Here is a 24,775-nt window from a genome sequence, read left to right as displayed (position 1 = left end):
GATAATGAATTTAAGCATGTGCATATGTGTACACAGATTACATAGACACACATATAGGCTTAAATCATGATGAATACAGCAATTATACAAGGAAAAGGGTAACACGGGAATATTTTGCTATAATAATGTAAAAACAAAGAAGTCTTTAGAAAAAAGCCTGCTTCTCAGAGGCGGAGCAAGTCCATGGGACGCAGCCTCAAACGCGCGAAAATCCAACATAACAAATACAGAAACACCACACCTGTCTCCTGGCTCTCGTCCCGCCCAGAGACAGCACTTCCGGCGGAAGTGCCTCCAGGGCCCACGCCTCATCTGGTTCCGCCCCCTCCCTTGGCCAATCGTAACTCTGCTCCTTCCTGAGGGCGGGGACCCGCCGTCCACTTAGCAGGCTTGGTTACTGGGGCGACGGCGTCCTGGAGACGAGGCTCGCGCCCGCCCCCGAACCCCGGCGGCCAGGTCCGCGCGAGGTGGAGGCCACCCAGCCGGGGGTAAGGCGGCGCGCGGCCCTGGAGGGCCCGGGGAGTGCGGGGCTGCACGGAGCGAAGCCACGGGCGCGGGGGAGCGGGCGGGCACCCGCAGGAGGTAACTTTTCCGACTTCTCACAAGCTTGCGGTGCTTGTCACCTGCTCATTCGCGCCCCACGGAGATGCAGAACTCCACGTTCTGCACTCGGTCTCGAGGAGAACTTGAGTGAGAGACCTGTCGGCCACACAAGTAGCAAATCGCAAAGGCAGAACCGCCTCATTCTGCCTCCAAGCAAATCCTCTTCCTGGTACATAGCCTTGTTTTACATTAGTTACCCCATTGCCCAAATTCCAGGTGAACGCATTTCGTGAAATACACTGACATTTTATTTATGTAATTAAATTTAAGTTACTCCCGGGAAAAGCACCGGTTTTTCTTCAATTGCATCTGTGTCCTTGAAGGAGTAGACTTAGAGAAATGTGGTAAATAAATCCTGTGCTCTACACACCACATTTCATCTTGTTCTTTAATCCGTTGCCTTCAATTCAATAAACATTTCTTTAGCTGAACTCCAGGGATTCTAAAATGACTCCGCCATGGCTCTTTGGGTTGAGGTGAACATGTGTTTGTCTTTGGCCCCGCCTTATGCATTTGAGGAAGAAGGATTCGTGTGAGTTATCTGTGTATTGCCTTTCTTCCCTACATCCATGTCAGTGCTTGGTTCAAGATAGGTATTTTTTGGAAGAAATGCTTAACTGGAGCTGGACTTGGTGGTGCACACTTGTAATCCCAGCATTTGAGAGGCCAAGGCAGGAAGCTCTCATGTTTTAGGCTAGCCTGGGCTACACTGAAACCCTGTGTAGGGTTTCACTCAAAACTCAAAAATAAGAGATTCACAAAGCTCACCTTACAGTTTAAATTTTGCATGTCAGTTTTATTTGCACTTATAGTTTATATTCTGCCCCCCCTTTCCAGCCACCCACTTCTTTTCCTCAGACAGAAATTGAACACCCATGCTGTGACTCTTACAGCTGATCAGCACCCCAAATAGAACCAGTTCTGCAGGACTGTTGAGCATCCCCATGCTAAAGAGGCAACTGCTTTAGTAAGCTTCCTCATTGGTCGGTATCAAGAGCAAGTGTCTAATTAAAGTTCATAGATCAGTGGTTCTCATCCTGTGGGTCATGACCCCGTGGGAGTCAAATGAGCCTTTCACAGGGGTTGCATATCAGATACCCTGCACGTCAAATATTTATATCACAATTCACAATAGTATCAAAATTACAGTGAAGACGTAGCAATGAAATAATTTTATGGTGTGGTCACCCCCACATGATGAACTTTGTTTGTTTGTTTTTTCTCAAGGCAGGGTCCCTTTTTGTAGCCCTGACTATCCTGGAACCAAGTTCTGGGATTAAAGGTGTGCACCACCCCCACCCCCACCCCCTGGAATGAGGAACTGTTTTAAAGGGTCTCAGTTTGGGAAGGTTGAGAACCATTGACATAGATCAGATGCTTAGAGTCACAGGATGGCTTCCTGATGGCTCCTTCCCCTGCTAGTCCTGACACGTAAGCCACAGGCAGTAGATGATAAAACCAGGAGAAGAGACGCCAACAGCCACTTTTTTCTTTAACATTCTTCGTGTGATCTTTTTGTAAAATACATTTGTATAAACATAACTCCCGTGGGCTCATAGGATGATACAGGCAGGGTTCTTGTAATATAGCCAAGTATAAATTCACTTTCAGTATAGTATTCTTTTTTTTTTTAATTAAATTTTTTTTGAGCTGAGGATCGAACCCAGGGCCTTGTGCTTGCTAGGCAAGCACTCTACCACTGAGCTAAATCCCCAACCCCAGTATAGTATTTTTTAGGATGTTATTAGGAAGAGAACACGTGCAGGGGTGGATGTGTTTGGGCAAACCCTGTGGCTAGACCTGCGGCTCACAGGACATCTCCAGTGCACACTGCTTCTCCACTTGCTCTGTCCGGGGGTTTGACCTCTCGCTGCTGTTTTGCTCACTTGGTTTCAGACGCCACGGTTGTCTTTTCTTCTGCTCCGATTTGTGATTTGATCACTGTTCCTGTCGGTGGGTACACTGAGCACCTGCTATGTCAGGCACACGGGAGGGCCTTTCACGGACTTTAAAGTTTTCTTAGATTCAGTTGATGTTGGTGAGCGTGTGTGTGTGTGTGTGTGTGTGTGTGTGTGTGTGTGTGTGTGTGTGTGTAAGAGAGAGAGATTATGCGTGACAGCACATGTAGTAGTCGGAGGACAACTTTCAGGAGTCAGTTCTCTCCTTCCACATGTGGGTCCCAGGGAGCACACTCAGGTTGTTAGGCTTGGTGGTCAGTGCCTTTATCCAGTGAGCTATGTCATTGGCCCCCACAATACCATTTAAATTTAGTCCTCAGGGGGCTGGAGAGATGGCTCAGAGGTTAAGAGCACTGGCTGCTCTTCCAGAGGTCCTGAGTTCAATTCCCAGCAACCACATGGTGGCTCACAACCATCTGTAATGAGAGCTGGTGCCCTCTTCTGGCCTGCAGGGATGCATGCTGTATACATAATAAATAAATAAATCTTTAAATTTAGTCCTCAGAACTCAGCTATGAAAAAGTACAGTTACTATGGAAATGTACAGTTAGTGACACAGGGCAAGGCACTTCACAAAGCTGAGGAATAGTAGAATGTGGTTTTCTGCTCCTATATTGTCTGATAGTAGAACCTGTGTTCTTTTTTTTTTTTTTTTAAGATTTATTTACTTATTACATATACAGTGTTCTGCCTGCATGTGTCCTTGCAAGCCAGAAGAGGGCGCCAGATCTCATTACAGATGGTTGTGAGCCACCATGCGGGTGCTGGGAATTGAACTCAGGACCTCTGGAAGAGCAGCCAGTGTTCTTAACCTCTGAGCCATCTCTCCAGCCCCGAACCTGTGTTCTTAACAAGCAACTGTCCAGTTACATACCTGAAGTTCAGGCAGGGCTTTGGGATGACAGGTAAGAACACCTACCATGTGGTTAACTAAAACATGTAAGTCGGCACGAGGAAAAATACTGCCAGAACAGTGTCCCAAATAGCTGAAACTATCACCATGACACACTGGAGTCATCTAAGAAGGGAGTCTCAGTGGAGGGATTGCCCACATCAGGTTGGCCTGCATCAGGAGACTGTCTTGATTGCTAACTGATGTGGGAGGGCCTAGCCCACTGTGGGCAGCATCATTCCCTGGGCAGATGGACCTGGACTGCATGAGAAAGCTGTCTGACCGTGAGCGAGGGAATAACCCAGAAAGCGAGCCGGCAAGCAGCATTCTTCGATGGTCTCTGCTTTGAGATCCTGGTTCAGTGCCTACCTTGACTTTCCTCAATGATGGACTGTGACCTGGAAGTATAAGCCAGATAAACCCATTCCTTCCCTAAGTTGTCTTTTAGTCTCAGAAAGGAAATTAGAGCAAACAAGACAGTCAGGGGAAGAAAGACAATGTTCAGGTCTTGATCAGTAAAATTGGGCTCTGACATTAGCTGTGAGCCTCTTGTCAACCCAAGGCAAAACAGACTTAGAAAAGATACCCATGGCTGGGCATATAACTCAGCAGTAGAGCACTTGCCTAGCATGTTTTAAGGCCCTAGCTGGGCTCAATTCCCAGTACCTTCAAAATGGAATTTATTTAATCCAGGAAAGTAAGGCCTTTAGTTCTTCTGGTAAGACATCTTTTCTCACCTTTAGATGGGAGGGAGAGTTCTCCTGGGTTTCATCAGGCCAGGCTGAGAAAGACTTCCAGATAAACACTAAATGACAAGCACGGAGGCTCAGCGTCTTCACTTTTGGGAGAGAAGGTGCTGCGGTTTGAACTGAGTAGTCATAACACTCTGCAGTAACACATACTGAAAATTTCCCCTCTGGGACTCGGTGAGTGGGATTATCCTGTCCCCTGGGTCGACTCCAGCCATCTGTGTGCTGGTTTACTTAGCAGTGGTTTAGTAAGCACCTGCCCAGTGCTAACCCTTGTCTGGGCTCTGAAGATAGTACAGGGACGGTCCCCTTGGCTTCATATTCCTCCAGCGCCCACGATGCTCTTGAGTTCAGTTTGACTGCTTGATTATCCTTTAATACCCTGAGATGCTGCTGTTGACCTGTTTTCTTCTTACTGAGTGGTGACTATCCACACAGATGAATTGTGGTCCTTCTCTAGCTATGAGAGCAATGGCCGTAGCAATTTTTCTTTTTAGATTTCTATTTTTTTTTTTTTTTGAGGGCATGCACGTGGAGGTCAGAGGACAGCCAGCAGGAGCTTGTGGGTTTTTTACCTTGTGGGTTCTGGGGACTGAACTCAGATCTTCGGGCTTTGCACCAGGTGCCTTTACCGGGCTGAGCCACCTCCTTACCCATGCTCCATTACTTGCTCCAGGAGAAGGTCTAGTGTCAGTTCATCCCAACCCCCACACCTTTGCATTTGGTTGAGAGTCTGCAGAGCTTGTAAGAGATCTCATGTGGTCCTCGTCCTTAGGGTCCAGGTTGAGAACACACTTGAAAGAGGGCAGCTATTTCCAATTTCCAAACGAGGAGACTGGGACGGGAGAAAAATCAGCTCGCAAGCTTGCACAGTAGATGGCATCAGCAGTCAGACCCACACCCTTTGTTTTTTCCACTGGCCCAAAGTGAAGATTTGTGGTGGCTGAGGTGTGTATGGAAGCATGTGGAAGGTCATGGGGTGGCGGTGGCGGTGGCGGTGGCATTTTAATGCATGTGTTCCTAGGAAGAACAGAACCCCCACTTGACGGTCCAATAGACAGCATTCTCTCAAGTATGGGGCTGTAGCTGCCCACGTCTTTTGTGTGGCTCATGGTCTTTTTCCAGTTTAGTCAAGTACTCTCTCCCTACCCCGCGTGATGCCAGCGCCAACAGTTTTTGCTCTTTATGCCATGGCTGTTGGCTGTGCTCAGTTTCCACTCTTGTGTTGAGTTATGTGTTCTCTGGGTGCCAAGGCAGATGGATGGTACTTTTGTTAGGATTCTGTTATAAATAGCATCTGCTAAAAACTGGACATCAGTCCTTCTCTGGCAAATGAACAAATAGATCTGGGAACTAGCTGCCACATGGGGCTTTTGCATAGCTGGAGCCGGGTGTGGTGGCTCACTGTTGTGATCCAGCAGGCAGGGAGGTAGAGGCAGGGGGCTTAGGAATTCAAGGTCATCCTCTGGTACATTGTGAGTTGTAGGCTAGCCTGGGCTACACGAGACCCTGTCTCAAACAAAACAGAACACCAAAGCCATAAAAAAGGAATATCTGAAAGTCTGCAAGTTCGTGGTTTTTGCAGGATACTGGCTTTCCAGGCGTTGCTAATTTCTACCGTCAAGTTCTGAATAGTTCCACCTGTTAACATCTCAAAACGGTCTTTTCTTGGAAAACCTAAGGATGATGTAGTTAGGAACGAGATGTGTAGAACCTGTGTCTTGTCCTGCACAGCACACTGTTAGCTTTCGAGAGCAGGGTAACCAGCCCAGGCTTCTACGTCACAGTGATAGGTGTTCATTGCAGCCCATCAAGAACAGAGGCTAATGATGCCGTGCTCATCCTGTGCCAGGCCTTAGTAAGTCTAAAAAGCCAGTGGGGTCTCTTCAGCGGGAACTGACTGTCAAGTTCCGTTGGATCCACAGAAAGGTCTAAAAGCAGAGACTCAGGGAACGTTGAGATGGGGGCTAGAGGAACAGAAGGGAAGTATTACATTCGTGCCTCCCCAGCCTGTGGCGCTGACACAGAGACGGAACTGCAAGCGCCTCTGGGCCTTGTATCTTTTTCTTTTTTTTTTCTTTTCTTTTCTTTTTCTTTTTTTGGTTTTTTGAGACAGGGTTTCTCTGTGGAACTTGCTTTGTAGACCAGGCTGGCCTCGAACTCACAGAGATCCACCTGCCTCTGCCTCTGCCTCCCCAGTGTGCCACCACCGCCCGGCATATCTTTTTCTTTATCAAGCAAAGTGGTCAGAAGATAAACTCAGAGGCCTAAGCTCCTTGTAGACATGACTGAAACAGCATCCTTGTGAAGGAAGCATTGTATTTTTAATCTTTAAAAAAATATTTATTTTATATATATGAATGTTTAGCCTGCATGCATGCTTGCATGTATACTGTGTATATGCAATGCCTACAGAGGCCAGGTGAAGGTGCTAGACCCCATGGAATTGAAGTTAAGGACAGTTGTAAGTCACCAAGTGGATGCTTGGAACCGAACCCAGGTCCTCTCCAACAACAGCCAGTGCTATTAACTACTGAGCCATCTCTCCAGCTCCCCCACCTTTTTTTTTTTTTTAAGCCAGGGACTTACTATATAGCTTCAGTTTGCCTGGGAGTTGCTATGTACACCACACTGGCCTAAAAATCACAGACATCTACCAGCTTCTGCCTCCCACGTGCGAGATCCAGGATGTAAGGGTTCTGTCCTTAATTACGTCATCAGCCTGGGATGTGGCCCAGCCTAAAAAGCGGGCAGGCCCTCTCCTGTGTCCCCCCTTTTCTCTTTCCGCTCTCTTCCCTCCTCACCGTCTCTCTGTCTCTCTCTCTCCCTCTCTCTCCCAGTAAAGCTCTAAAAGGTAACTGATGTACTGACTCTTCTGTCCAGCCGCCAGCCCCGAGCACCACAGCCTTGCCTCCGCCTTAACATCACATGGCTCGCAGCACTCTTGCTCTGTGGGCATGGCCACCGAGGGCGGCCAGCCACGGGCAGCGCTGATTTAATCAACACAGGAAAGGCGCAAAGCTACACGGAGAAACCCTGTCTCGAAAAAAACAAACAAAACAAAACAAAACAAAAAGTTCCAGAGTCTGACCCCAAATAGTTTATTTTAGGCTTATTTAAGCACAGCACAATTTGGTGACATTTTTCTGGTGATAAACAACTCAATCCTGAGTACGTAGTGAAGCTTGAGATATGACTATGTTGAACTTTATAGTACATGTGACAGCTTCCATAAAGATGGGTCTTATAGATTGAGAAAAGCAAGCCCATGGTAAGGGTCTGGGGGAGGGTCTAGTGTGATCTTGACCACACAGGCAGCATAAAGGTCACCGGGTTATTAACCACATCCTTCCTCTCCAGCCTTCTGGGTGGAAAAGAGGTTGTACATCTCTCCCCTTGAAGAGACAAGCCTTGTGTTTACCATTCATGGTTCCCCTAGTGCTCATCTGGGAGCACGAGGACCCCTGATTCCCACATCTCATGACAGTTTCATTGAAGTTCCATAATATATTTTGGCAGTGTTCATTAAAAAATTAATAGGCAATAGTATTCTGAGGTGTGTGTATATGGGGGGGGGCAGTGCGCGGCGGCAGGGTCTTCTGTGTTGAACAGGCTGGCCTTTAACCCACAGTTCTTCCTCAGCTAGGATTACTAGTGTCCATCACCCTGTCCCCCTGGAAGTATGATTTTTAAGAATAAGGGAATAATAGGATTTTGTACTTTTTTTAAAAAAAGATTTATTTATTATGTACACAGCGTTCTGCCTACATATAAGGCTTCAGGATAGAAGAGGGCACCAGATCTCATTATAGATGGTTATGAGCCACCATGTAGTTGCTGGGTATTGAACTCAGGACCTTTGGAAGAGCAGTCAGTACTCTTAACGGCTAAGCTATCTCTCAGTGTGTGTGTGTGTGTATGAGTATGTGTGTGTGTGTGTGTGTGTGTGTGTGTGTGTGTGTGTGTGTGTAGGCTGGAGGATAACCTTCTATGTCATCCTTAGGAATGTTGTCTTTCTCCATTTAGAATTACCTCCCTAGCACCGGGATTGTGTGTGTACCACCATTCTGGATTTTGTTTTTTAGTGTGGGCACTTGGGCATAGAACTCTGGTCCTAGGTGCTTGTAAAGCCTGTACCGCCTGATGCATCTCGGGCCCATCTGTGTCGTTGAGACGAGAACACAGGCAGGCAGATGAGGGGAGAGAGACGAAGGTCTGCCTTGTAATCCAGATGTGTGAAGTTAGATGCACAGTGTCATCGGGATGCAGAGAGAAGGGAATGGGTGCCTGGGGTACTCTTCAAGCCAGTGTGTGGTCCCCACCAAGTGATTAGAAAACAGGTAGAGCGAAGCCACAGCAGGCCTTTCTGTGTGGAGTCCTCGAGCTTCCGAAGTAGCAGTCCCTTCCTTGCCCTGTGTTTTGAACTATGCCTTGAATACCCACCCAGGATCTAAGATGTAGGGGTGATACTAGTGAACATGACTGTAATATAATAATAATATAATAATATTATAAAAATTCATACAATATATTTTGTTCATATTTTTCCCTCCCTGAACCCCCTTCTTTCTTTTTCTTGCTCTCTCTCTCTCTCTCTCTCTCTCTCTCTCTCTCTCTCTCTTTCTCTCTCAATAAAACAGAACCAAAAGCTGAGCGTTTTGGCACACACCTTTAATACCAGCACTCAGGGAGGCAGAGACAGGTGAATCTCCGAGGCCAGCCTGGTCTACAGAATGAGTTCAAGGACAGCCAGGGCGAAACAGAGAAATTCTGTCTTGACTCTTCCAAAACCTCCCAAAAGCACAAAAATGAAAATCACAATTAACAAACAAAAGACCAATAAGACAAAAACAAAACAAAACAAAACAAAATGAAAAAAACAAAAAAGTCCACCCCCCAAATGAAACAAAACAAAAACAAAAACATGGAGTCTGTTTTGTTGGTCAACTACTCCTGGGCCTGGGACCTGCCCTGGAGTGTGATTGATAAACCCAGTGTCACGTCACTACAGAAAACCAATTTGCCCTTTCCCAGCAGGTATCAGTTGCAGATAGCTTTATGGTTAGAGGTTGGACCCCGTGTCCACTTCCCTCAGTGCTGGGACTCGGTCTAGCTGGAGCCTTCATTGGTCCTGTGTACTGCTATAGTCTCTGAGTTCACATGTACATCAGTCCTGCTGTGTCTAGAGTTATCTATCACCTCTGGTACATATAATCTTCCCACCTTCTCTTCCACATAGATTCCTGAGCCTTGAGGGGAAGGGTTTGCTGAAGACATCCTAATTAGGACTTAGTGCTCCAAAGTCTGTCACTCTCTGCACATTGTCCAGTTGTGGGTCTCTGCATTAATTCCTGTCAACCACAAGAAGCTTCCCTGAGGAGGGCTGACCACAGGGGGTCCCATAGAGCCCTCCAAACACCACAGGCTACTGCCAAGGCTATTAGTTGCTTTCCACAACCTGATAGTAAGGCCCTGCTTCGGAAGACCACATTTACTTGTGACATTGAACATGGAGAAGTTGACCTAGTGCCTAATTAGACACTTTACCCCCTAATGACTAGCATTCATAATGCCGGAAAGGTTTTAGCATGCTCCTGGAAGAGAAAGGTGACCAACAGTATCACCCAGCTACAAACCCTGCAAGCTGCAACGTTGACCAGCATGCAAGATCTACTGGCGCATCAGTGGCACAAATGTTATGGGAGTCACCAATTTTGATTGGATTTAAGACCCACTCCATGAGATGGAACCCATACCTGACCCTGCTAAAGTAGCCAAGAACTTAAGGCCAGACAGATCATGGGCCTAGGGGAAAACAGTACTTTTATTCTGCTAAAGGAACACAGCAATAAAATGACTCCTAAAGACATACTGCTATACTCGTAGATCAGTGCCATTTTATTTTTTAAAGATTTATCATTTATTTACATGCGTGTGTGTGTGTGTGTGTGTGTGTGTGTGTGTGTGTGTGTGTGTGTGTGTGTGTGTGTATACAGAGGAGGAAGGGACACAGAAAAAGGCATTGGATGGATCCCTTAGAGCTTGAGCTCCAGGCTATTGTCAGCTGCCTGATGTGTGTACTGGGAACCAAACTCAGGTCCTCTGTAAGAGGAGTAAGTGCTATTGTTAGTCACTGAACCTTCTCTCCAGCTCCTTTAGAGTCACCAAGACTCTCCCCAATAGACTCATCATTGCAAAACGGATGAAGAATTATGAGTGATGACTGAGGTCAGTGTCACTGTGTAAGGGGGCTGGCCTGTGTGGAGGAACCCACCACCAAGGCTTCCCCTGGAAGTGACATTAGTTTTGAGGTACAGGGCAGCTGTTCCCAGAGTGATGTTTGGGGGCCCATGGAGGCGGTAAGAGCCCCTCGGAACTTGGACAGTCACACATTCTTAGTTCCCACCTGCTCTGCATGGCAATCGGAATCTAGAACTGGGTGCAGCATCTGTTTCTAAGAAAGATTCCAGGGGACACTTAGGCTTGAGAAGCAGTGAGCTCCAGGACAAGGAGAGTTCAGTGGACAGAGAGGGAGAGGTGTGGGTGGGTAGGCAGAGGTGACAGCATGTGAGGACAAAGGCACCTTCGTGGAAAGGTCCTTGTGTGTCCCGGGGAACACAAGGTGTGGGAACAGGAGTGAGAGGCAGCTGCAGGAAGACACAGGCTGATATCCAGGCCCAAGAAGGCTGATTGTAAGAGTGACAGTGGTCGGAAGAAACAGGACACCATAGGGCTTCCAGGTTATTGTTTCAGGTGCTGTGTGGAAGATAGAAAGAGAAGGGGGAGGGGCCGTGACCTGGGAGGATGGGGTGTGCCTACAGTACTCACCGGCAGTAACTTTACTTGGGGCTCAGAGAACCAAGGAAACTGGCCAGCCCGTGGGCGCTAAGCCAGCTGCTCTTCTTTCTCAGGATTCTCAAATTCACAAGTCTTTGACCTGGGAGGCAATGAAGCGTAACAGCGTCAAACTAAACGTGGCCAAAGTCAACAGCACTAAGTCGGGCAGCACCAAGGCCAGGTAAGCCACTGCTGTGTCCAGCGCCACGCTGCCTGCCACGGCGTCTGCCGGGAGGGTGCCCTCAAAGGTGAAGCTCTTGTACCACCTCCCTCTGGTTTGTGTCAGCCATCCGTCTGCCATGGAGGGACATTCCTGTTTGCTCAGAAAGCCCTGGCTTGTGCGTTCTGACTTGGAGTGCCCGGGCACTGATGTCAACCCAACAGCCATTATTAGACACCCATCATGACCAGGGCTGCCCCCCAACCCAGGCAGGCACCTGTGGGGACAGTTGGACCGCTCAGGATTCCTGCTGCAGTTCCCTCTTTCTGCCATAGGTGGCAGCAGCAGCAAATGTTTGGTTGCTCTAACCGAAGCAGGGACACTCTGGGAACTTTGCCTGCTCCATCTGAGGGCTTGGGGGACTTGGCTGGACTCTAAATAGCACATGCCAAACACACCTCGTCTGCTGGTAAGGCAGGAGAAGGGTGTCACTGTCTCCAGTTCTTACACTTTGGAAATGCCGAGAGCAGGACAGCTCTGTGGCAGCGAACTGCGGCTCTGCTTCTTCCCCTTGTCCTGACTGTGTCTGGCAGCGGGGTGAGGGTGGTCATTGAGAAAGCCACTGGGTAGAGCGTTATGACCATGATGGAGAAGGCATAACAGAGATCCTCCCGAGTGCCGAGATTAAAGGTGTGTGCCACCATGCCTGGCTCATGTGTCACTCTTTTGAGGATTGATATGTGCTCAGTGTTTTGTCATGGTCCCCCATCTCCTAGGGAAGACACATGGAAATTCATGAGACGCGTGGTACTATGAAAACTTTACTAACACTTTCTACTTTTCAGTAGATGGGAGAAGAGGGAGGGGTTATGGGTGGTGATAAAGAGAGTGATCTTTAGGCATGGAAGGACAGACAGATGGTGTGTGTGTGTGTGTGTGTGTGTGTGTGTGTGTGTGTGTGTGTATGTATGTGTGTGTGTTGCATGCATTTCATGTGTGTGTCTAGGCATTGAGTGTGTGTCTGTAGTGTGTATGTGTGGTATGTGTGTAGTAGAGGTACGTAGTATGGTAAGTGTGAGGGGTGTGTGTAGCATGTGGTATGTATAAGTGCACTGTGTGTATATGATGCATGTCAGGTGTGTGTATGGTGAGCATGTGGTATGTGTGGTGAGAGTGTGGTATATGTGTGGTGACTATATTGTAAGTATGTGTGGTATGTTTGTGGTGGGTGCATGTGGTACATGTGTATGGTGAGCATGTGTGTATGGTAGGTGAGGTGACTGTGTGGAATGTGTGGCAAATATGTGTGATGAGTATGTATTACGTGTGGAGTGTATGTGGTGAGAGTATATGGTATGTATGGTGTGTGTAGTGTTATAGTGTGTAGTGTATATGTGGTAAGTGTATGGTGAGTGTGTAGTGTATATGGTGAGTGTGTGATATATGTACAATTGTGTGGTGAGTGTGTGGTATAAGTGTAGTGTGTGTGGTGAGTGTGTGTGGTAAGTGTGTGTTGAGAATATGTGGTGTACATTGTGTATGTAGTGTATATGTAGTGTGGAGTGTGTATGGTATATGTGTGGTGAATGTGTGTATAGTGAGTGTGTGGTTTGTGTGGTAAATGCATGTATGGTGAGTGTGTGGTATATGTGTGGTAAGTGTCTTTATGGTGAGTGTGTGGTATATGTGTGGTGAGTGCCTATGTGGTGAGTGTGTGTGTGTGTGTATGTGTGTGTATAGTGAGTATATGGTATGTGTGGTGAATGCATGGGTGGTGAGTGTGTGGTATATGTGTAGTGTATGTGGTAAGTGTGTGGCGAGAGAATATGATGTATAGTGTATGTGTAGTATGTGTGTAGTATATAGTACGTATGGTATATGTGTGGTGAGTACCTGTGTGGTGAGTGTGTGGTATATGTGTGGTGAGTATGTGTGGTGAGTGTGTGGTATATGTGTGGTGAGTACCTGTGTGGTGAGTGTGTGGTATATGTGTGGTGAGTGTGTGGTGTATGTGTGGTGAGTGTGTGGTGTATGTGTGGTGAGTGTGCGGTATATGTGTGGTATATGTGTGGCGAGTATGTGTGTGGTGAGTGTGTGGTATATGTGTGGTGAGTACCTGTGTGGTGAGTGTGTGGTATATATGTGGTGAGTACCTGTGTGGTGAGTGTGTGGTATATGTGTGGTGAGCATGTGTGGTGAGTGTGTGGTATATGTGTGGTGAGCATGTGTGGTGAGTGTGTGGTATATGTGTGGTGAGTATGTGTGGTGAGTACCTGTGTGGTGAGTGTGTGGTATATGTGTGGTGAGTACCTGTGTGGTGAGTGTGTGGTATATGTGTGGTGAGTATGTGTGGTGAGTGTGTGGTATATGTGTGGTGAGTATGTGTGGTGAGTGTGTGGTATATGTGTGGTGAGTATGTGTGGTGAGTACCTATGTGGTGAGTGTGTGGTATATGTGTGGCGAGTGTGTGGTGTATGTGTGGTGAGTATGTGTGTGGTGAGTGAGTGCCTGTGTGGTGTTTGTGGGGTGAGAGAGGCTGCTTGGTGTCACGAAGCTTGTAAGTCTAATTTACAATTTGCCACATAAAAGTACAGTTACAAACGATGGTGGGTCAGTGCCAAGGCAGCCCTGGTGCCCGGGGACCTTGGACGGCATGGAGGCGGCTTTAGCCGGGAGTGGGAGGACACAGCGGTGGTGGGAAGTGCACGGTGGGCAGAAGCCAGCTCACATGACCCACTTGTAAGAGAACAGTGGAAACAAAAGGACCCAGGCTCCACCGTCCCAGTTCAGCCATCTTGTCACCTGCTCTCCCTGCTGCCCACGTGAGGAGCAGGCATTTAGATCAGGGTGTTTGGACTCATACTGCACCCTCTCTTTACCTTGTTCTAAATGCGTTGTTACTATATATTCTTATAATGGCCGTTTCCAGCTCATTAAAACACATTATCTTTAGGAGTTGGGCTTATTTGGTTTTTGGGTTTATGAGGTCTGTCTTGTGCTGTGACAGGGTAGGTTTGAAAGCCCAGCAGCATTGCTTAGGCTGGGTTCAGGATGAAGGAGGGGGCCCTGCAGGGATGAGGGGGCCCCAGTGAAGGCTGGAGCTCACACAGGAGGCTGCCGTCATGGAGACTGGTCAGTTTATAAGCACGGTGGTTTCTGCTAAACTGAATTCAGATGGCTGGCTAAATTGTTTTGTTAAGATACCCTATCACTTGGAAGCAGCTTGTAGATCTGCTCGTATCCTTCTAATTCCCACATTGAGAACTGTAGACCGGGCCTTGCTGCAGCCATGAAGTCTTAGGGTGGAGGCAGTGTGAGACACCAGGCTGGGCTTCCCATGTGTGTGCCAGAACCCTGAGTTTCTCAAGAGTGCTAGTGCCTGCGTGTATATATTGAGCATACATCTGTGTGTGAGCATGTGGAAGCCAGAGGTTGAGGTTCTCTTCTGTTGTTCTCCACTTTGCTTAATAGACAGGGCCTCCACCGAGCCTGAAGCTTGCTGATTCCTAAGGACCTGCCCGCCTCTGCCTGCCAGCACGGGGTTACAGGCACACACTGCCACATCCAGCTTTTCACTTTTGTGCTGGGGCTATGAAGGAAGGTCCTCATGCTGTGGTGTGCACCAGGCCCTTTACCCACGAAGCTATTTCCTCCCAAGCCTCCTTTCCAGTAACTGCAGTCACAGACTGCAAACTTGGGGTGTTCTTGTGGGTTGATAGTGAAGGGTCTTTATTCCCCCATCAAACCTGTGTAAGCCCCATTGTCCACACAAATCCCTCACACATGCACATATAAACACACACTTAATGAGGATTAAGTTTAGTTTGGGTCTCAACCTTAGTGACCCAGTAAATTTGGCCCTTTCCCCTCCTCTAGTGTTTAATTTAGTATCTTATCCAGAAGATTGTTACAGTGTTGATGACTAGACACTCAGCAGGGGGAGAAATGGGCACTAGGTCTCGTGTTTGAAGCTGGGAGACTCATGACAGAAGATTTGCTAGCTTTTTTCATTGTTTTGACTTAAAGCATGTGTATGTGGAGGCTTTGTGGGGGAGCTTTGGAAAAGCCCACAGGGGTTTCTGAAGTAGCTGGCAAAGTTGTTCAGCCCAGCTCGATGTCACCTGAGACTGCATTTCTGAGAGGAGACATGCAAGGCTGATTCGATGGTTCGGGGACACTGCACCCTTTGGCGCTGGGATAACGTACACATTTGACTTTTGTGTGTTGGTTTTAAACTTTATTTTATGTGTATGGGTATTTTGTCTGTATGACTGTGTACCACCGCACATGTGCCTGGTGCTGGTAGAGGATCACCTGGAACTGGAGTTACAGATGGTTGTCAGCCACAATAGCCAGTGCTCTTAACCTCTGAGCCTTCTCTCCAGCCTATGTCTTTTTTTTTTTTTTTTTTTTTTTAAATGTGGCTTCTAAGGATCAAACTCAGATTCTTACATTTGCAAGGGAGTAATTTACCCATTGAACCATCTCTCTAGCACTGAATTGTTTCTATACATATTTGGTTTTTAAATTTTTTTTTGTATGTAAACATTTTGCCTGCATGTAGGTATATGCACCATGTGTGTGCAGTGCCCATGGAGGTCAGAAAAGGGTGATGGATTTCCTGAAACTGGAGCTACAAAGGTTGTGAGCCACCGTGTGTGTGCTGGGAACCCAAGTTCTGTGGAAGAGCAGCAAGTGCTCTTAACTACTGAGTCATTGTTCTAGCCTCTACGATGTGTGTGTTTTATTCTTAATACATTAGTAATTTGTATAAGTTTATAGAATATTGTTTGACCGCTTTTATTTTTTTGGTGGTGCTGGGGATTGACTCTGAGCTTCATATATACTAAGCAAGTGGTGTACCATTGAGCTATGTCCTCAGCCTCAGTATATCGTCTGAATACTTGGATTCTGGGTGTAAGGACCAGGTCAGGGTAACTGGTATGCTCATCACTTCTAACACGCGTTGTTTCCTGTTGCCTAGAGTGCCCAGCCTCTCTGGAGGTTCCACTGTCTTCTATTTGGTCAACTTGGTTTCCACACAACACTGAGTCCCTACATTCTACACTGGTATTCTTAAAGAGGGAGGGGCCCCTTGTTCCTGAACGTTTGTGTGTGTGTGTGTGTGTGTGTGTGTGTGTGTGTGTGTGTGTGTGTCCATGTGTATGAGCACATATGTAGAGGCCAAAGACAGTCTCTTCCCACCTCATTTTTTGAGACAGGGTCCCTTACTGAACCTGGAGCATACCAAGTCTGTAAGATCGGCTGGCCAGAGAATCCCAGGGAAGCTCCCATCTCAGCCTTTCCTGAACTGGGATAGCTAAAAGCCTGCCACTGTGGCCAGCTTATTCATGTGGGTTCTGGGGGCTCGAACTTAGGTCCTCACACTTGCATAGCAACTACATCATCAACTGTGCCACCTCCCCAGCCCTGTTTCTGTCTTATCATATTATCGTGTTCTTCTGCCCGCTGACTGAGATGGAAAGACTCAGGAAGGTGAGAGGGCTGTTTCCTCATGTCTCCAGACCCCAGTTGTGGCTTGCCTGTAGCTTCTGCTGAGTGGATATTTGTTTGGCATATGTTTACACCATGAACGTTTATGGTGACTATCCAATAGGGTCTGTTTCCAGAAGATTCCAACCAGCCCTTTGGTGCTTCTGTAACTGCATCAGATCACCCTGTGTCAGTAGGGAGGAGAGTTGGAAGTACCTGCACAGATCATCCAGCCATTCATTCTCCCGAGGAAAGGGGGTGGTTCCCTGCCAGGCTCTCCATGGCTTCAGGAGGAATTACTATCCATAGGATGGTGGTTTTTCTAATCCTTTTTCTTTTTTCTTTTCGCATGTTGTCTTCGGCTAAGTGTTTCCTGAATTGAACGGCTTTGTATTGAAGTAATAAAGCACACCTCAGGCAGTGGTTTGGGGTTGATTATCTCACTCTTCAGGTGGCACAGTAAGGCATGGGGCCAAAGCCTGGGCAAGCTGCGTTGATATTAAGAAGGGGATTTATGGGGAAAATAAAAACCCCAGGCCTGTGCACCAGCATGTGCTGCAAGGGCTGTGCTTCTGCGGATGTTCATGCCTGAGGAGAGATCTTGTGCTACCAGCCTTTCCAGCCCTCAGGCTTCTGGGAGCTTATCAATCCTGTAAAGTCACAGGACAGCTGTGGTCATCAACTGACATGCAAACGTGTATAGCCAAGGATGACCTTGAACTTCTTAGCCACTCGCCCCCACCTCTCCAGTGATGGGATTGGAGGTGTGCACCACAGCCACAGCTGCTTTTTGACAACTTGACATAAACCCAGACATGGTTAGGAGGAGGGGTCTCAATTGAGAAATTGTGTCCATCAGATTGACCCATGGCATGTGTGTGGGGGCAGACTGCTAATTGGTGTAGGACGACTCAGTCCACTGTGAACAGTACCACTCAAGGGCAGGCAGTCTAGTTGCGTAAGAAAGCAGGCCGAGCAAGCCAGAGAGCAGCTCTCCTCTACGGCTTCTGCTTCAGTTCCTGCCTCTGGTTTCCTGAGCTGGCTTTTCTGGCTGAGGGACTACAAGATGTAAGCTCAAATAAACCCTGTTCTCCAAGTTGCTTTTGGTCAGTGCTGTATGACAGCACTAGAGAAAAACCAGGACAGCCCTACAACTGGTTTTACATGGTGCTGGGGACCGAACACAGACAGGGCTTGGTGCATTCCAGGCAAGTGCTCTGCCAAACCAAGCACACCCTTGGGGCCATGCCGTCTTTACTGCCTGTCCCTCTTCATGGTGACAGTGTTAGGACCGAGAGGCCCAGGATTCTACCTGTTCTGTTCATGGGTCCCCAGCCTTGTTAGAAGGGCATTTCAATAACTGTGTGTTGACTCTATGAACACACACACAGCCACATGCTTCAGAACCTGTAGGATTCTGGAAGCTTATCTGTGATACCGTGACCCCCTGCTTTCAGTGCAGTCAAAATCAGCTGGTTCTGGAAGACAAGCTCTGCTGGGTCTCTAAGGTTCTGATAGGATAAGCCACATGCTGTGGTTTGATGCCGATGGACTATAAAGATCACACATAGAAACTTGGTCCCTACTGTGCCGGCATCATAGGTGATGGGACCCTTAAGAGTACAGGTTTAGAGCCAGGCAGTGGGAGCACACACCTTTAATCACAGCATCTATGAGTTCGAGGCCAGCCTGGTCTACAGAGTGAGTTCCAGGACAGCTAGGGCTACACAGAGAAACCTTGTCTCAAAAAACAAAAACAAAACAAAAGAGTAGGGGTTGAATTCTGAGTGATTATGTAGTGGGGGCTCTGCCTTTGGGAGGGCTCGATAGTTGTGTGTGTGTGTGTGTGTGTGTGTGTGTGTGTGTGTGTGTGTGTGTGTGCAGACACCTGCACAGATCAGAAGAGGGTGCCAGATCCCAGATCCCCTGGACTGCCATTCCAGGCAGTTATGGTCCAGCCTATGTGAGGGCTGGGAAGCAAACTGAAGGAGTAGCCATCTTTTTAGTCCAATGGCCATTTGTTTTTGAAGACTTAACATTTAATTTCAAGCAGTTTGGCCAGATCAGGACCCTCTGATAATTATGGTGCACATCTGGACTCTGCCTCAAAACAAAACAAAACCCCTCAAAAACAGAGTTGCCAACCAAGCAGGTTCATTTCCAGGCACACACACACAAGTTGAGCCGAAGTGCACACCCACACAAAAGTATGTGCGTGACTATCACAGCAACACTAGTATCAGTTCCCAAGAAGTGAGAGTGCTGTACCTCTGAGCTAGCCCCAGCCTAGGTTAGCTTTGGTCTGTCAGCCGCCTTTGCTTCCCAGGATGCATCCCACTTGGCTGTGCTATTGCTTTAAGCAAGTTGCTAGGTTTGGTTAGTTAGTGTTCCCGTGTCACCTAGCGCACTGGTCTCTGGCTGTGATTTCTGGTGCCATGGTCTGGTTTCTGTCAGGCCAGCGCTGGCTTTATAGATGTGCGGACAGGTGCTGTCCTCTTGTGGCCCCGTCACTCTAGGCAAACACTTAATCACCGAGGCCATGTGAGTCCTCCCTCTTCCTCTTCCAAAGTGTTTGTGGTAGAGCGCCTTTTAGTTATTCCTTGGGCATCTGGTAAAATCACTAGTTAGTCATGTGACACTGGACTTTCTGGGGCATCATGCTTCTTGGATTTCCTGCTTCTTCCTTAGTTCCAATCCCCTGTCTTCCTCAGAATGCTTCCGTTTTTTTCCTTGGTTGCCCAGTTGTACTAATTTTCTTTAGGATCCATGTTTCTGGAAGGAGGGTAGTAAGTAATGCTTCTCCCATTTCTAATTTAAAAGATGTTCTCTATTTTCTTTGTCCCCCTAGTATTTATCAACTTTGCTAATATTTCCAAATAGTGACCTTTCTGCTCTGTGGCTTTTTCTCTGATGTTTTGGGCCCCAGACTCCAAATTTCTTTCCATCTAGTCACTTTGGTTTTCTTTCTTTTTCTTTTTTCTTTTCTTTTCTTTCTTTCTTTTTTTTTTTTTTTTTGAAGCTGGGGATGGAACCCAGGGCCTTGTGTTTGCTAGGCAAGTGCTCTACCACTGAGGTAAATCCCTAACCCTTCTTTCTTTTTCTTAAGGAAGAAGCTTACTTTATTTATCTGAGATTAAAACAAAAAATACAGATACTTGGGGCCAGCAAGTTGGCTTACTGGTCAGGGCACTTGCTGCCAAGCCTGACGGCTTGAACCTGGGCCCCAGAATCCACATGGAGGAAGGAGAGACATGGCCCCTGTAAATTGTTCTCTGACCTCCACATGTGCACTGTGGCACACACACACTGAATAAGTAATTAAATGTAAGTACCTGTCTCACAATGTCGAAGTGTTGCTTTATAACCCCTTCTGTGTGCTTCAAGCCCCACCCAGTGATTCCGGCATTCTCCTGGTTTCCTTTGACTGCCTGGTTGTTGAAGAGCATGTTAATTCACACACAGTTGTGAATGATCTGGGTGTTTCCTGTTACTGACTTACAGTGTCACTCCTGTGTGGTTTAAGAGCATATTTTGAAGATTTAAATCATTTCAAGTTTACTAAGGCAAGTTCCTTCTGATATCATCTATTGGGACTAGTTTATTGAGGCAATATCTTCTGATGTAGTCTATCAGGAGAACGCTGCCTTTTGTATTTGAGAAGAATTTGTATCCTGGTGAGGAGGTGTTCCGTAGGTATCTGTCAGTTTGTTGGGGCTTTAGTGACTCTCAAGTCTTGGCCTTTCTTTTTTAAGGTTTTATTTATTTTATGTGTAGGAGTGTTTGCCTGCATGTGTGACTGCTCACCATGTATGTACAGTGTCAGAAGAGGGCCTTGAATCCCATGGCCCTGGAATAACAGAGGGTTGTGAGCCTCACGTGTGTGCTAACAAGTGAACCCAGGTCCTCTGGAAGAGCAGCCAGTGCTCTTAACTGCTGAGCCATCTCTCCAGCCCTTAATTATCTCCTAAGTAGTTCTGCCATTGTTAATGGTGGGTATGGAAGACTCCAGCCATGGGTGTTGAAATGTCTATTTCCCCATCTGCCTGTCCAGTCAGGGGCCTCAGTGTGTCTGGCTTTGCTCCAGGTGCACATGGCTTCTCTTATATTTGCATCTCCTGTCTGACACACTGTGGCTTTACTGGTATGATTTGTTACCTATATAACTTTTCTTTGTTTCTGAAAATGTTCTTTGAGAGCTTTTTCAAGAGGGTCTGCTAGTGATGAATTACCTGAATTTTCATGGGACTAAGGAAACCTTAATTTCTCCCTTGCTTTTATGGGGGATATAGGATTTAGCTTGTTTTTATTTCTTTTAACATTTTTTCAATTGAATTTTTTTTTCATATAATATGTTTTCATAGAACTCTTCTTGATTGCCTCATTTCTGAAGGCAAGTATGTGTGGGCCATCCTTTCATTTAAATTTTGTTTTTAAAAAGATTTTATTTTAAAGCATGTGTTAGTCTATGTGTGGTATGTGCATATCATGAATGCAGGTACCCATGGAGGCCAGAAGAGGGCATCAGATCCCTTGGAACTGGCATTACAGGAGGTTGTGATCTATCTGCTGTGGGCGCTTGGAACCTAACTCTAGTCTTCCTTACGTGTTCTCAACAGTTGAGCCATCTCTCTCCCCAGCCCTGGACCATACTAAAACTTTTGTTGAAAACTTGGCATTTGAAGTAATTCATGGATGGAATCATGGCAGTCATGTTCCCATCCCTTCCTGTGTTCTGTTATTGTTTGTGGTTTGGTGAATTTTCTAAGCTCACTTTGTAAGGTTGGGCCTTTCCTCTCTGCACAGCCCCCAAGTGGCTGGTTGATTAACTTTGTAGTCAGCTTATGACTGGACATTTTCTGAGTGCTTGGGAACAGCAAGTCTTCCAAGTTTTCTGGGTGTGGCAATTGATGGGACAGTCATTCCTTCTCTCCCAGGCAGGGATGTGCAGCTCTGCCTGGCCTTCTTCCCCTGGTTGTACAGACCCTCAAGGGCAGCCTGAAGGGAGAGTTTGAGACCTTCCCAAGAATGCACCTGGCTTTTGATGTACCCACAGCCCTGTGCACTTGGGTGGCCTGCTAGATTTCCAGGAAAATAGGGGAACTTTCCAGAGCCTCAGCTTTCTCTTTAAGGTTTGGCTAGTAAATTTTTGCCCCATTGCCTACCCATTCAGGAAGCTGTGATTTTTAATTCTTTTAAATTACATTTATTTGTATGTGTGTATGTGTGGGTGTAGGGCATATGCCATGGTATACATGTGAATATCAGAGGACAACTTGCAGGAGTGGGTTCTCTCAGTGTGTGTGTGTGTGTGTGTGTGTGCATGTGTAAAGGTTAGAAGACAAATTTGTTGAAATCAGTTTTCTCCTTCCACCACATGGAGCCTGGGGATCAAATTCAGGGTTCACACTTGGCAGCAAGTGCCTTCACCCTCTGAGCCCTCTTGCCAGCCCTGACATCTGGCCCTTTTCATGAATAAATGCTGCCAGATTGCCTTGATGTTCACTTCCACAGTGCCAGCAGTCTTGGGAGGTTCTCATGGGTGCCATTTGGAGATGTTCAGGGTCCTTGTGTGTGCCTGTTTTTGCTGCTGTCTTTGTTGCTGCTCTTCTTGAGCACCCAGAGACGCTGAACAGTCTCTTGGTTTTGTTTTCTGAGACAAACTCACCTTCTGATGCCTGCTTGCACCTCCCAGTGCCGGGGTCACAGGTATGCACTACCACATCCACCAAGAGTCAGAACTCTTCACCTCTTACTCCTTGCCCCAGAAATCAGTCAGCAGTGCTAATGCACCCCTAATTTAAAGAATTATTCTCAGAGAATTTTATACATGTATGCAATGTATTTGGATCATATTCACACCTCCAGCCCTTCCCAACCCCCTCACTTCTCCCTCCCAACTTCTCTTGTTCTTGTTCTTCTTGTTCTTCTTGTTCTTGTTCTTGTTCTTCTTGTTCTTGTTCTTGTTCTTGTTCTTGTTCTTGTTCTCCTTCTCCTTCTTCTTCTTCTTCTTTACCAACTGAGTCCAGTTAGTACTTCCAGTATATGTGCATAGGTATAGGGCCATCTATAGGAACCTGGGCAACCTGCCAGCACACTCCTGAAGACAGCTGACTCTCCCTCCCTCAGCAGCAGCCACCAGTAGTTCCATTGTTAGGGGTGGGACCTCTTGAGCCCCTCCTCCACCTGTGCCGGACATTGACTGGCTTGGACTGATAACCACTGAAAATATATACTGAGATATATACATATACTGAAAGCCCACAGATGCCAAGCCAGACTACTATACCCAGCAGAACTGTCTGTCATAATTGAAGGAGAAGGGAAAGCTTTTCATGATGGGAGCAGGTTGAAGGAATGGTACTGGGAAGAGAATACTTCAGACTTGAGGAGGAGAGGTATAACTAGAGGCAACAGGAAGAAACAAGGTTAGCCCCGTGATTAAGCAGAGGAGGACCAAGAAAACAACACTTAAATAACCATTATCTCCGCCCTTCTGAAGTTCTTTGGATCTGCTGAAAACACTCTAAACAGGACTTAGTGTCCCTTAAGGATGGTCAGAAAGGAGCGTCTAGGAAGTCGGCCATGCTTACACAGTGAAGATGCTATAATCTGTTCTGCTTCCTCTCACAGGGATTTATTGCACAAAATGGCCATCTTACCAGACTGGCATACTCTGTACCCCAGCACCCAGAAGATGACATACTCCCGTCCCCACTCCTCACCGTGCAGAATGCATTCAAGGACTGCCTTCCAAGATTTATGCAGGCCCTCTTCATCAGGTGAGTCCTCACAAGGGATCATAGCACTGTCCACAGGTACCACTCACTGTTTGACATAGGCTCCGTCAAAGGCATACCATGAGTCATGTGCTGATACCCTCCCTATATCCTGTATGGGGAAATGCAGACATGGGCCCATCAAGACCACTTTCGTCACAGATATGTATAGTTTTAAAGTGACTTATCAGGATTTGAACCCAGGCTGTGTGATCCTGGACCCTGTCAGCTTAATGGTTGTTACTCAGGAAAGGACAGTTGTACAGATTTGAGCTTGTCCCCCAGTAGTCTTAGGTTTGCAGAGGAATTGAACAGAAGGGACCAAGTGTTTCCATGTAGCTACTCCCCAGCCATCTTGGTTTTCCATTACACAACCTTCTAATTGCATAGTTCGGAGATTTACATCTAGATCAAGTTCATGTTTTTATGAAGGGTGTAAGGTCTATATCTAAATTTTTCTCCCCATCCTCTTCCTCCATGGTCGTTTCTGAGACAGGGTGTCCTATAGCCTGGGCTAGCCTCCAACTTACTCTATAGTCAAGGATGACCTTGAACTTATGATCCTCCTGCCACCACTTCCCAAGCACTAGGATCATAGGCTTATGTCACCACACCCAGTTTATGCAGTGCTGGGATGGAACCCTGGGCCTCACGCGTGTTAGGTAAGCTCTCTTCCCATCACGCCACATCTCCAGCCCTGCACTCACCGTTTACACTGGCTGTCCGTTCGCTAAGACTATCCTTTCTTCGCTGCATTTTGCTTGTTGAGTAGCCAGCCACCCAGCAGTCCATCATATGCCTTGCGCCTTGCAGAAGTTTGTTACCCCCTCCCCCCATTCTGCGTTTGGGAAGTACGAGAAAGCAGCTACAAGTACGTATTTGCAGAGTGGTTTTTGTGTGTGTGAGGATGAGAGTTGTTAAGCCATTTGGATTCTTCATTCAGTTGAAAGATTACAGAATTTGACTTAATATTTCCCCCAATTATGTATCTTTAGATCTTCACTCATTTCCTCCTTAATGCTTTTGTTTCTTACACACATCTTTTGAGCTCTGCTTCAGGATGAGCGCTGTTGATAGGTGCTGAGAACGGAGTTGGTTCTGATGAAAGGCCAGCCCTGCAGGGATGTAGCCAGAGAGAAGGAAGTGAGGAAACTGAAGGGTGCACAGCAGCGGCAGTGAGGCTCAAGCAGGAACTCTAAAGGATGCAGGATGGAGTGGGGGAGGGAACTGTGAAGGGCAAATGGGTGTGCCCACAAGCATTCCAGGCGCTAATCTCACTGGACACATGCTTGCCGGTAGTTGGTGAG

The 24,775-nt window shown here is 47.1% G+C and overlaps 1 protein-coding gene across 1 annotated transcript in view; it reads left to right on the top strand.

The window, feature by feature from the left end:
• Nucleotides 1-443: 443 nt before the first annotated feature.
• The window catches only part of Efcab6 (EF-hand calcium binding domain 6), a 203,149-nt gene continuing 178,817 nt past the window's right edge, over nucleotides 444-24,775 (top strand). The window contains exons 1-3 of the mRNA XM_036207668.1: nucleotides 444-488; nucleotides 11,114-11,220; nucleotides 23,323-23,471. Coding sequence (XP_036063561.1) covers nucleotides 11,150-11,220; nucleotides 23,323-23,471 — 220 coding nt within the window. The 5' untranslated portion in view covers nucleotides 444-488; nucleotides 11,114-11,149. The remainder of the gene's footprint in view (nucleotides 489-11,113; nucleotides 11,221-23,322; nucleotides 23,472-24,775) is intronic.

This window comes from Onychomys torridus, chromosome 16, assembly GCF_903995425.1.
Source record: "Onychomys torridus chromosome 16, mOncTor1.1, whole genome shotgun sequence".
Classification (NCBI taxonomy): Eukaryota; Metazoa; Chordata; class Mammalia; order Rodentia; family Cricetidae; genus Onychomys; species Onychomys torridus.
Note: the sequence above shows the minus strand (reverse complement) of the source record. Positions and strands in the feature narration are given on the sequence as shown.